The 12,755-nt window shown below is 37.3% G+C and overlaps 2 protein-coding genes across 3 annotated transcripts; one reads left to right on the top strand and one right to left on the bottom strand.

Moving 5' to 3' along the window:
• Window positions 1-7,814, bottom strand: unga (uracil DNA glycosylase a). Of its 2 annotated transcripts, XM_067439917.1 has the most exons (7): window positions 7,602-7,814; window positions 6,853-7,050; window positions 6,675-6,770; window positions 3,732-3,829; window positions 3,153-3,241; window positions 573-751; window positions 1-429 (listed from the first exon to the last, which is right to left on the bottom strand). In XM_067439917.1, exons 1-7 carry the CDS (start codon window positions 7,692-7,694, stop codon window positions 289-291), a joined length of 894 nt encoding a protein of 297 aa, XP_067296018.1. In that variant the 5' UTR covers window positions 7,695-7,814; the 3' UTR covers window positions 1-288. The 2 variants fall into 2 exon arrangements, with proteins under 2 accessions (XP_067296018.1, XP_067296017.1); XM_067439916.1 differs by lacking the exon at window positions 7,602-7,814 and having other exon boundaries at window positions 6,853-7,354.
• Window positions 7,815-10,924: 3,110 nt separating this feature from the next.
• On the top strand, window positions 10,925-12,289 carry sebox (SEBOX homeobox). The gene is made up of 3 exons (XM_067439915.1): window positions 10,925-11,024; window positions 11,373-11,575; window positions 11,660-12,289. The coding sequence occupies exons 1-3, from the start codon at window positions 10,925-10,927 to the stop codon at window positions 12,287-12,289; spliced, it is 933 nt and encodes a 310-aa protein (XP_067296016.1).
• The last annotated feature ends 466 nt before the right edge of the window (window positions 12,290-12,755 follow it).

Here is a 12,755-nt window from a genome sequence, read left to right as displayed (position 1 = left end):
AGAAAAATAGTTTATTGTATTAACAGGCGCAAACACGAAAACATTCACTGTTATTAGTGTTGTACATTTGACTACATAAAGGGGATACATGCAGAAATGTAGATTAAATGAACAGTGATAAAGTAATTCAAATAACTATTCACCAACTCTTCAGGAAAGGAAAAACATTTATTTAAAAGTCGGAAAAAATCTATTCAGAACCAACACTGATAATTTTGCAGGAAATTAAAATAAAAAAATAAAGCTTACTTTTGAAACGGGACGAACAGCATTTCATCTACAAGACCATCACAAAGCGTTCCAGTCTATGGGTTTCTTTCCTGACTTCTTCAGCAGTTCATTGGTCTTTGAGAAATGTTTACATCCAAAGAAGCCTCGGTGAGCAGACAGCGGCGAGGGATGGACAGCTTGCAGAACATGGTGTCGATTCTACAAGTCAACAATCAGAAAACAATGTACAATCATAAGGAATATTTATACTGGCATATACTTTCACACATTTAAGCTGGCAATTCTAGTTCAGTTAAGAACTGAAAGAATCAAACACATTAAGTTTTATGCTTACAACATACCTTGTTAATTGCAGCCCCTTTCTTTTGAGCGTATGAGCCCCAGAGAATAAAAACAAGACCCTGCATGTTAGTGCTGAGCCAGTGTACCACAGCATCGGTGAAGATCTCCCAGCCCTTGTCTTTGTGAGAGTTGGCCTGGTGCGCACGCACAGACAGCACAGCGTTCAGCAACAAAACTCCTACAACAGCCAATTATAAAGGGGTTGTCATTGAACACATTCACATGCACAAGAAGATGGGCTTGTATGGCTATCCAATAGAATTACAGACATGTACATGCAAGTAGACAGGACTTTGGAATTAGCATAAAACAAAGGGGTCCTATAATGCTTTTCTACTTTTTCAGCTTTCTTTGTTATGTGTAATATTGATGTTTAAGGATGAAAAAGGCCAAAGCACAAACAAAAGTTATTCCCAATATCAGCGTGCACTGAACAAACAGAAACATTATTTCGGGGGGAAAAAAAGTCACAATATTCCTTATTTAATTCCAGCTCAAGGCATAAGTAAAATAAAGGGGCAGTTCGCAAACACACTCAAAGCGGTTGACCAATCACATCACAGTCCGCTCCTCTGCAACCAACGTGAGGAACATCTGCACCTCGTGTACGGACCACGATTCAGCCATTTCTTTTTGCATGTTTTTTTTCCCCCAGGTCATTTAAAAAAGATTTTATTTAACATTGTTTGTTGTGCAAACAAATAATAATTCAGTAGCTTTTATGAACAACCCAGTAAGCACAACCTAGCGCTGTGTGTAAATCAAAGCTATCTGATTTGTCAAAATGATTTAATTTACACTTGGGCATGTAAATGTGTCTTTGAAAAATGGATAGATTTAATGAAGTTCACATCAAAACAACTGATATGAGCTGCATTTTATTGATCAATAGCTGATTTCACAATCAAAGAACGCAATATAAGCGAGCACGGCAACAGCACTGCTAAGATCATTCTGTTTCGTTACTTCGAGATGAAGATGATTGTATGTTGAGCACCTACGACTTTGCTTTCAGTTTAATTTGCCATAGTTTGTGCGTTGGCTTAATGAAGAGAGATACACTGTGGCGATGCGTGCTGCGGCATATCATATCTGGTTATAACATGACATAGCCTATAGCATGCTCTCACACATTTTTTTTTTTTTTTAGCATTGTTAGGATGAGTAAAATTAACATATGTGGTTTCAACAACCAGATGTATTTATACTTTAGTTTTGACTGTAAAGAGACCCAGACCACATCCTGAAGTGGCTTTAAGTATTTTGTGTATTTGCTCTAAATGCTTCAGTTGTCTTCTGTGCCCAGACTTGAGTTTTGTTTGATACATTCAAGAAGCGTGTTTACTTTGAGCTGGTAAAATTAAAGGTTCAGTTCATATAACTGACTGACAAAATTGTATACATAATGTAGTGAATGGTCAATGCACCGTGATATCGAATCGATGACATGATAATCGTAATCGAACCACGAGACCAGTGTAGGTTCACACCCCTAAACTTTATGCATTTGGGCCGTTTATTTATTTGCAAACGGGGTTCAAAACGCATCGCCATCTACTGGCCTGGCAGCAGAATACAGCGTTTTTAATCATTTTTGCAGAGCCATGTAAACGGGGATCATTTTGACAATAGTGTCATCTGTATGTGAAAACTTTCCTTTTTAGTACATTGTTGTCATGTAAACGTACCCTTATAGAGACTAACTGCAGGATAACAGATGAAAGTGAATTTGCAAAAAGAACAACTGGTAATGCAAATTACTGATTCAGAAGATTAGGTTAAATGTAGAAAAAGTCCATTAAAAATTCACAATATTAATAGTTTAAAAAAAGCATGTTTTATTTCGTATTTTGTTAATAAACAATAGTTACAGACCTAAATTTGGATTTGCTTTGATTTGTTTACTGGTGCAAAAGTTCCCCTCTCTAATAAAATAACATTTCTTTTTCATATCCTTGTGAATTATTTTTCTTACATTTTCAGAGTGAGAGAAGACAGGAAGGAAAGGGAAAAAGAGAGAAAAACAGGATCAGGAAATGAGCACAAGCCTATTGCCAAAAAACTAGACAGCCAGCACCAGCATTTTTGATCACATTCACAAAACTTTCATGGCACCCAGAATACTTTGTTGTATGAATATGTACAGTCAATATATCAAAAGAAAGAACAGAGCAAAATATCTCTTCGATGGCAAGGAAGCATGCATGACAGAAAATGGTGGTGAAAGAGGTAAGAGCTAGTTTGACCAACTACCTTTATATGTAACTGACATTTTAAAGAAAACAAATTAATGACTACCTTAATTAAGACTAGACAAGCAGTTTATCCAACCAGCCACAAACTCGACCTTGGGTCACCCGAAGCACTAATGCATCATATGTTTGAACGCCGCCTACAACAATATGGCTGGCATTTGTTTTGGATTTTGAGACTTTCCCCAATTTGCCTTTCACAACTTCATCTTTGTTTTTCTTATGATTTATTGTGCAATGAAATGCAGTTATTGCTGACAAAAAGAGCAATTTCTAAAGCAAAATCTGCAATGACCGCATGAAAAGGAGAAAGCAGGGGAAACACACCTTGCATTGCCCATCCTGTAAGATCTCCATGACCAGGTTGCTCAAAGCCTTCGATGTCTGAAGCCAGTTCTTTGAATATGTTCACCAAACTGAACAGAAAGAGTGTCATAAAATCATTGCATCCAAAAACAAAGAATAATCTAGCTCTTAAACTATTTAGTAACATCCTTGTGCTTATGTGTCATTCAAAATAAACATAAACTGCTTGAATATAGTTTGTCACCAGAGATGAGAAGGTTACTTTAAAAATGTATTGTGTTACAGTTACAAATTACTTCATAAACAAAATATTTAGTCACGTAATCCAAGCACAGCAATATGAAAGTAATGGAATCTGATTACTATTGGATTCCTTCAAGGTCTAATATGTAAAGAAAGTCAAGTAAAAAGCAATAATTAGGAGAATGATTGGACATGCACCAGTTAGCGTCTCATGAGCCATGACTGGCAACAGTCTCAAGATGCACATCTCATTGATACATATTACAATATAGTAATCTGTAAAGCTGCTTTGAAATGATGTGTATTGTGAAATTGCTATAAAAATAAACCCTTGACTTGGTGACTACAAGACAATACCTTGGTGGAGGTGGCACAGGCCTCTGAACGCTGAAGCAAAGCCCATGAGCCTGGTTCGGCCCATGATAAGGGTCCTGGCCAAGTATCACAACCTTTACCTAGCATCACAAACAAAAGAAAAAATTATGATGCCATTTCAAGCAACTTCTTCAGACTCTTTTCACTGACAATAGATGCTTTTCTACTGTCAGGCCAAACGGTTCTAAGAATGGGAATGAATGGTTTTCAGTTATATTTCCATTGAGCCTGGTTCGGCACAGCACCTGAAATTCTCAGCACAGTTGGCTAACCATGTGAACCATGTAGTGATGTCACCACTCAGGATTGGTCGGTTGCCTCGCTACTAGTTTCTCTGTAGACAGCCAAGTGCACTATTTGAGTGATGTAAAACACAAGTGAATAAAATTAAAAGAAATTCGCAAACACGGGTGCGGTTTACATCTCATATCTTATGTAAACCCTTTTGCCTTACCAAGGCATCGACTGAAACATTTGTACATTCCAAGGAGCTTTGGTATCATTCCCACATTGGAAAATTAAACCATATCAGTACCGGCTAGGCCGGACTGGCACAGAATGGAACGGTTAAGCAACAAGAATGGCTTGGCCTGACGGCGGAGAAGTGGCTTATAGGTAGACTGGGTAAACCCAGCCTGATCAGCAGGCAATTTGATTTCGCCCTGCAGCTCAGGCTGGAAACCTGTACATTAATTCATCTATCCTGCTTCTGTCACACTTTTGCGGGAACCAATCACAGACTGGCTTATCCACCTGGTGCAATATTGGCTCGTTTAACACAATGACGGATAGAGAAGAATGAATCGATGCCTATTACGCTTCCTGTGGTCTGATTGGTTGAAGGATTATCCAATTGCGTACAGAATCATTTGAATTATGCTCGTTGATGACACCTCTTGTGCAGTAGAAAACACTGAAAAGTAGTCATCGTTGTCACGATACCAAAATTATGACTTCGATACGATACCAGACTAAAATATCGATACTAAATCGATACCACAGTAAAAAAGAAAGAAAAAAGATAAGATGCTTAATATGACAACAGAACTTGTTATTATTCATTGTTATTTTTTACAAAAAATTCATGTGGCCAACATGTTCCTTAGGGTTGGGCATCGTTTTGATTTGAACAATTATTGATCAATTGATGAATTACTATTAAAATTATCTCAATGTATTTTTTACAATGGGGTAATTGTGTTGCAATAGCTTACACACAGCACAAGAAAGCTTGATTTCGAATGGTAAATAGAATTTAAAAAGACGAGTAAACAGTAATAAAATAAGAACAAATAAACAGATTACAAACAATAGCACAAATAAATGCAATAGAATAGAAGATACAAATTAAATAGACTGCTTTATTTTTTCAGGTAGGTCTAACATTCAGATAAGAAGCTGAATAAAAAAAATGCATAGTAATTACATTTAAAACAACATTGGATAATGTTCTTTGTAAAAAATTCAATAGATGAAACTATTTAAGTTACACAAGTCGATCAGTCAAGAGCAGTTGATCGTTTGTCTTTTTGTAGTTTGAATAACAAATGACTGCGGTCCCTTTAAGACTAACGTTAACGGACGCATGGATCCTAAACACTGTTCCTGTTACTCGTTCTTCCTGAACTGTTTGCGACTGTGTTTACGTTAATACTCTTCCAGATGTGCACTGATAATTCTTTGAGTGTATTTGACCAATAATAAGCTGGAAAAAGAAGCAAATGTTTGCACTTGTATCATGTCAGAGGCGGCTTTATTATGGTAGGCTGTGTGTGTGTGCGCTTCAGATGTGAGCACGAAATCAGCGGGGATTAGTAGAATTAATTTGTGCAATCCCGCGCAAAATTCAGACCGATCACACACTAACACACTGTCATGAGGAAAAAGTCCAGCAGAACGCGCGTTCGCCGGGCTCAGAGGTTAACCGGGCTGAGTGAGAATATGCCGGTGTGTGTCAACTCGCTGACGGTCGGAGAAGGATACTGCTGGTATCGATACTGTAAAAACTGAGAATCGTATCGATACATATCGAAATATCGATATTTTTGACAACACTACTGCTAATACAGCGTTATATCAGATGTTAAATATGTAAAATAACAATTGCAGAAAATTTTTATTAAGATGTCCAGAAATCAATTAAATAGTTCATTTATTGATATAGATCTCGTTTAATCTAAACATAATATACTGCCAAGATTTTTCACGTGAATAAAGGCATAGATTTGCACACTTTTAATCCCTGGTCTAGTCTGGTAAACTTGTCAAGAAGTTTTCGTTTCTAATCTGCCCTCGTATTTTTTTCTCATCAAAACCGAATATCAACAGTGATTGTACCTCAAGAGCAGGGACAGTTTTTGTGCGTTTTGTTTCGTGATTTCACCGTAACAAAAAGAAAGTCTTTGCAACGGCGTTAAATGTTAGATTAAATCGCTCGTCATTGTGAGGACTGCACGAGCCACGAGAGAAATCTGCACCACTGATAACAGCGGCAACGAGCACCAGATCGCCTCTTATTTAACAAACGAATGAAATGATGCTCTTCAAATTGACCAGAGATGTTGTGTTTGTATTAGTTAGGTTCATTCATGAAGCAAGATGGTTAAAAAATGGTGGGGACATGTCCCACCCGCAAATTACGCCTATGTCTGTACATTTGTTACATCTGATCTGTATCTGATTTAGTAGCCTACCACATTTGGAAGTGGTTCAAACCAGAATTGAAAAGATCAGATTTCATGTGGTTTTGTGCCATTCACACCATGAGATCAACAGATCACATGTGAGCAAAACAAATTGGAATTGGGCCACATTACCTTCAGACTGCCTGTTGTACAGTGTGATGTGGTGATCTTATAGGATTGCCAAAATCGCACCGTCTGCTGTAGCAGGCATTAAATATTATGAACATGACATTCAACTCACATCTTGTATGTCGCATGTTCGTGTCCAGGTGAACACTTCGTGTGAAGGTGGATAGATGGTGTGTTTTTTCCTCTCCTCAGCAACAAAAGTCATCAACTGCGGAAGAGAAACACTGTTGTGTGTATATATTTTATCAAGGGTTTAAATAAAAGTGATTGTTCATGTGTTAGTCACTTACTGATTTAAAGTAGTTCTTTCCGAATTCAGCGTTGAGCGCTTTCCTCCAGCTCTCTCCAAACCCGTCCGGGGCCGCTTGCTGTGCAGCGAGCCGCTCCAGGGCCGCCTTTTTGTTTTTGGAGATCCGCTCCAGTTGCTCAGGACTCAGTGATGGTGATGGGAACGTGACGTCATCGCTCTCCAACTTTTGCTTTTTCCCCTGAGGCGATATTTTAATGTATTTGGTTGAATTCCATTGTCTTTTGACAATAAGGCGAGGCGCTTGTACATTTAAAAACCTTAGACATGCTATAGTTGAAAACATAGTCTATTACATCATAGAAATAGACTCAATTTATATAGTAACTCTTTAGAGCTCTACCATAAAGTCACGACCAGGATTCGAGAGATTTTGATTTATAAGCAACTAAAATATGTGAAATTGACACGCAAGTTATTTTGTTGACGCTAGCATTTTAGCAGTGTGTTGTTTGAAGTCACGTCATCGACTTTAGCTTTCGTTTAGCCAAGTGACGTAAAACTACTTCCGGAATTGTGTAAACTAAGTTACATTTCGCGGGAAAAGAGAAAAAAATAACAATGAGGTGTCAGTCAGAGCCAACTCTTGTATTTACTTGCTCGTGAATAACAGTATGTTCAACAGACACATAAACCACCACCACTTTCATTCATATTTCAGAAGAAATGTGTCGATATAAGACAAGTGTCTGCTTTCAGTCCACCAGCATCATAATAAGTGTGTTTACTCACATCGTCTCTTGCGTCCCCCTTGAATATCTCGTCTAGATTTCTTTTTTTGGACGCTGGCGAAAAGAACGACGTAATACTTTTCTGTCCAATCATTTCCGCGAGAATAAAACGAATATTTAAACGAAAGAAACTTTAAAAGAGCAATACTCGGGGTATGGCTGGGTGAAGAGTTATAACTCCCGCCAGAGACGTCTGCGACTAGACGTAATGACGTCGCATATTCAGTGCGCGCGCGTGTGTGAAGAAAATAAGATAAAAGTTGTTAAAACTTTACATAAAGGTTACCCTTGTAATAGCACACTTTTCTAAATATATTAAAAACTATCAAGAAAAAAATACATATTTATTTTTTGTGATTGTATTTGCCAAAACATTTAGTAAAAAAAAACTAATTGCACCTCAAGAATATCCTATAGAGCTACACATTTGTTTTGTTTTATTTTATTACATCACAAACTCTTGGATTCATTGGTTGACTATAATTCGTATGTATATATTATAGGCACACACAGAAAATCTTTGAAATGTCAAAAACTACCCTAATAGACTAGCCTAATGTTTTCTCTGTCTTTTGTATTTATTGTTGTTGTAGCTACTTGGTATCATTTATTTAATATTAAGTTGATTTTGGCATGTATAAAAGGCTCTAGCCTACTAAGTTGCTACTATTACTACTAATTTTATTATATTAATAATCATGACGATAACTTATTTAATACAAATGAATGTGGCAGAGGGGAAAAAGATAACGAGAAGAAGACAGATAACAATGCTCGAGACCAGACAGCATTGAAAAGCAACATGCCAATAGATGCACAGCGACCCTGTGTGGTCACTGGTGAAGCAAACCAACACTTTCACGGCTGAATTGATGGCTTATTCACACGACCTCATTTATACACTTACACTGTTGCATGCTTTTCAACTCCAAACTAATTTTTTCTCAACTGTGATTATGATTGTAGTAATTTTGTGAGGATGTCTGCATTGTGTTGCAACTGCAAATTGGCTACCTACCATCCTCCCTCCTTAATTTGTTGCTATGCAGCTCATAGAGAAATAAATATTGTACGATTTTGAAGGAATATTACACCAACAAGCAAACGATTTCACAAAAAGTTAAACTATGGTTTCAAATGTATTCCAGTTCTGATTATTTAAATGTTATTGTACATACAGTCTAAACAACGCTGGGTTGGTTAAACACACATTTGGGTCAAACAGACAAACCCAAACGCTGGGTTAAAATGTAGGCCTAATTTAAAAAAAAAAAAATAACCCAAGGGCTGGTTTTGTTTGTATTTGACCCAAATTTGTGTTGAAATTACCCAGCATTTTTTAGAGTAGCCTACAAAGTAATTCTGAAAAAAATATGCTAAAAGGGGGTCTAGCATATTTGCTTGCATGATGACAATTGATATTATTAATGTAGAATGAGATTAGTTCATTTTAAGTGGGGTTTAATGTAATAATTTCCAGGCTGCAATATATAATCCGAAATGTGTTTATTATTTTGTTTGCCAGGGAGGACTTTATCAAGCAAAAATTTTGTTTTCCTTACTGCAGTAATTTTCTTCTGTTAAGGTATGAATATGTCACGCTAAATAAATCAATAAAAAGTGGAAAAGAGAGATGATGCATCATTTAAAGCCAGTGTTGATATAAATATAAAACAACAACAGCAAAACACACCGACATGAATAACAGCTAATAATAAGAAGAAGATGAATACAAAATTCTAACGTTATGAATTGATAAGTTTCAAATGATTAGTGTTTTCGAGGACTGGTGGTATTTTCTGATCCACAACATTGTGTATTGTATTTGAAAGGTTCATTTTTAATAGTTAAAAACATGTATAGGTCTATGCGTATAGGCTAGCCATTCCAGAAAGCGCAATCCATATTATCGTTGACAACTTTAAAACCAGGAAAATACACATTTCCCCCACACGGTGTTAAACGTCAGATTTGGCTGGAGTGTTTGTGTTTCATCTCGTTTAGAAGTTGATAGAGCCACTTGTCGCCATCATCAATAGACCTTTCATATCAAAGCGCCTGGAATGGCCTGCATGTGTATTCGGCAACATGTATTCGGCTAAATCATCGAACGGGTCAGGGTTTTTTTTTTAAGCTTTCACAATATAATACATTTTGGAACACCAGACATATTTTCCAAAAAAGTTGCACATTAAGCTATATTATTACCGTGCATTTTGGTAAAATGGTAAAAAAAAAAAAAAAAGTCTTTCGAACGTTTCGAATGTTGACCTGAAAGTGATGAAGGCTGATGCCAACAAAGTTGAAAAACGCACAGATTACTGAAGTAATCTCGGGTTTAGATTACTGTTCATTCGTCGTACACCGCTCTTAATCCCTAATATCATCCTTAGATAATAATATGTCCCTGGATATTAGAAAAACATATCCAGGGAATAGGTCTAAAAATATTATATAGGTATAACGGAACACTTAGACTATACTGATGCCCAGATTTCTGTAAACTAAAATCAAAGTGGTGCCAAGCTGTACACAAATTGCACTTATTATTTTGAATTACATTTTAAAGTATAACAAATTTATAGGCTATATTATTATTATTATTATTATTATTATTATTATTATTATTTTGTAAAAACATAAATTATATGGCTAACATATAGCTAATATAACATATAGCCTAATTATAGGCTAAATAAAAAAATAAAAAAGCATCCACTAAAGAGTGAGTAACTGAGATGTTGTCCATCTTCAGGAATTTCTGCGTCTCTTTAACTGGCCGTTTTTTATTTTATAGTATTTTATGTATAGTATTATTTAATAGTTGTATTCGTTTATTGTATATAGCCTACGTCAATTTTATTTTATATAAGCCTATTTAGGGAAAATCTGCATGGAGCATTCTCTGTGGAAGAGCTGTTATTGCGCTGAAGCCCATGCCCTGAGCTTTAACGCGAGTGTGTTTATTTGCCTGATAAAGGATCTGTGATAGACAGCCGCAGGACGCCCATCAGACACAAGCGGGATCTCTGCTTTCCTGTCGACACGGCAGCTACAGGAGATGGCCACGAAGTTGCCAGACATGCTAGAGGGATTACCCGACCAGGTGGGGGGGATCAAAGTTGAAAGGCTTTTTTACTCTTCTCTGATTCGGGCTATCGCTGTGCCTGAGACGACACCTTGAAGGGCGAGAGGAGCGCGTGGGTGTGAAAGGAGCGGGTATAAAGCAGGTGGCTTTAAACGCGCTCTGAGACAGTTCGGCGTTGGACGTGGGCAGGATTGGAACCTCAGACCGAGAACTGAACTTTGATTAAAAACTGGACTATGGCATTGTTTTTTGACCAATCGTTCGATTTAGTCAAAACAATAACCGTGGACACTGAAAGAGATTTTATTTTCAACACAAACATGGTCCAGTTTACAGGTGAGCACTTTGGTTTTGTTGTGATTGTTATTGACTACCTTTAATAATCATTGTTCTTATTTATTTTGTGTTATTTTCGCTATATATTTTTTTAATAATCTAAAAAGAACGTTTCTTTATAAAAACGTTCCAAAAAAGAAAACTCTTAAAGTAAGTTTGATGGTTCCATTAAGAATCTGTAACATCCATGGAACTTTTCAATTGGACGAAATGTTCTTTAGAATATTAAAATGGTTATTTTAAGAACCCACAAAGGTCATTCTATGGCAATGCGCGTGGAAAAATATATTTTTAAAGAATACATTTGGGAAATATGCGTTTTACTAAACAAGTGACTTTTGTTTTTAGATGAAACAAGCAAGCGTACGCTGTCTTCTCCCGAACTCGAAAGAACTTGCCAGGCTGAGGGCCAGAGGAAAAGGAAGAGGACGATTTTCAGCCGCGCGCAATTGTCAGAATTGGAGCGCGCGTTCATGATTACGCCGTATCCAGACATCACGCTGCGCGAAAGGCTGGCTGCGCTCACACTGCTTCCAGAAAGCAAAATTCAGGTATTAAAACTATAGCACGCTCAATATAATATTATTTTGATTTCAGTCTGTCTTTGATTTGACATTTTAATATTTTAATTACAGGTGTGGTTCCAAAACAGACGGGCTCGCTGTATGAAAAGCAAGAAGCTGACAACACCACTAAGGAGGAGTCCAGGCAGGGAAATGAGCTCTGGCTGTATACCTCTAACTAGCTTTCCATCAACCAATCTTGAACCAAATTCTGGCATCCACGAACAAAGAGACAGAGCAACAGAGGTCAACAGAGGCCTGCGTCACCCTCAGCAAAGCCTTAGACAAGCTCTGAGTCCCTGGTCTCAAAATCTTCCGCACCCAACGCCACCCCAACCCTCTATTTCCCCAGACCTGCCTGGAGTTCTGCAGTGGGCGAATAGATACCCCGAAACACCTGGAGGGTCATCCTTCTCCAACTGTCCATCAGAAAGACTGCCTCAATATTCGTTCCAAACCCAGTCGAACGGTCTCTGGCAGAACAACTGCTTTACCACTCAGCCTGAAGGGTTTTCTGGACATCAGCTGAAATCTTACTGTACTGCCAATCAGCCCATGTATTCTTCCATGTGTGTGGACCAAGTGATTCCTGATGGAGCTCTACAGAGACAGGCTTTGACACACTACCCTCAGACCTCACTGGGAGATATTTCTGAACTCATATATAAAGCAGCTGTAGTCACCAATCTGGAAGACTGCTAAACATGTATCGTTACGTAGACACTTTTGTATACCGTTATTGTAAACTGATGTATTTGTCAGTTGTATGTCTCAAATGTGGTACTTATGTTTACAGTGGTTAATATGTGAGAATGGAACGTGTCCTCTTCTTCTTTTTGTTATTTTGCACAGGATTGTCCAACATAGACAGGATTGTGATAATGCTGCTTTTGCAAAAAAAGACTGCACTCCAAAATGCTTTGGCCTGAACAGCTGTTTCCCTGTCAGTTACTTATTGAATGAATTCACACAAAATATAGTGGTTTTGAACAATTTTAAATAATGTTTTCAATATGTGTTTTTGTGGGTGTGATTGTAAAACTTCCCTCCGTTTTCTCTTTATCAAGATGTTTACATTGTGTGTATTAATATTTATGTAAATAAATCACTTGTCTATTTATTTACATTCACTTTTAAGAAAAAGTGTGTAAAAATGTGGTTACACTTT

The sequence above is a fragment of the Pseudorasbora parva genome, chromosome 3, assembly GCF_024679245.1.
Source record: "Pseudorasbora parva isolate DD20220531a chromosome 3, ASM2467924v1, whole genome shotgun sequence".
Taxonomy (NCBI): domain Eukaryota; kingdom Metazoa; phylum Chordata; class Actinopteri; order Cypriniformes; family Gobionidae; genus Pseudorasbora; species Pseudorasbora parva.
The sequence above is the reverse complement of the archived record's forward strand: the minus strand, read 5'-3'. Positions and strand labels throughout refer to the sequence as shown.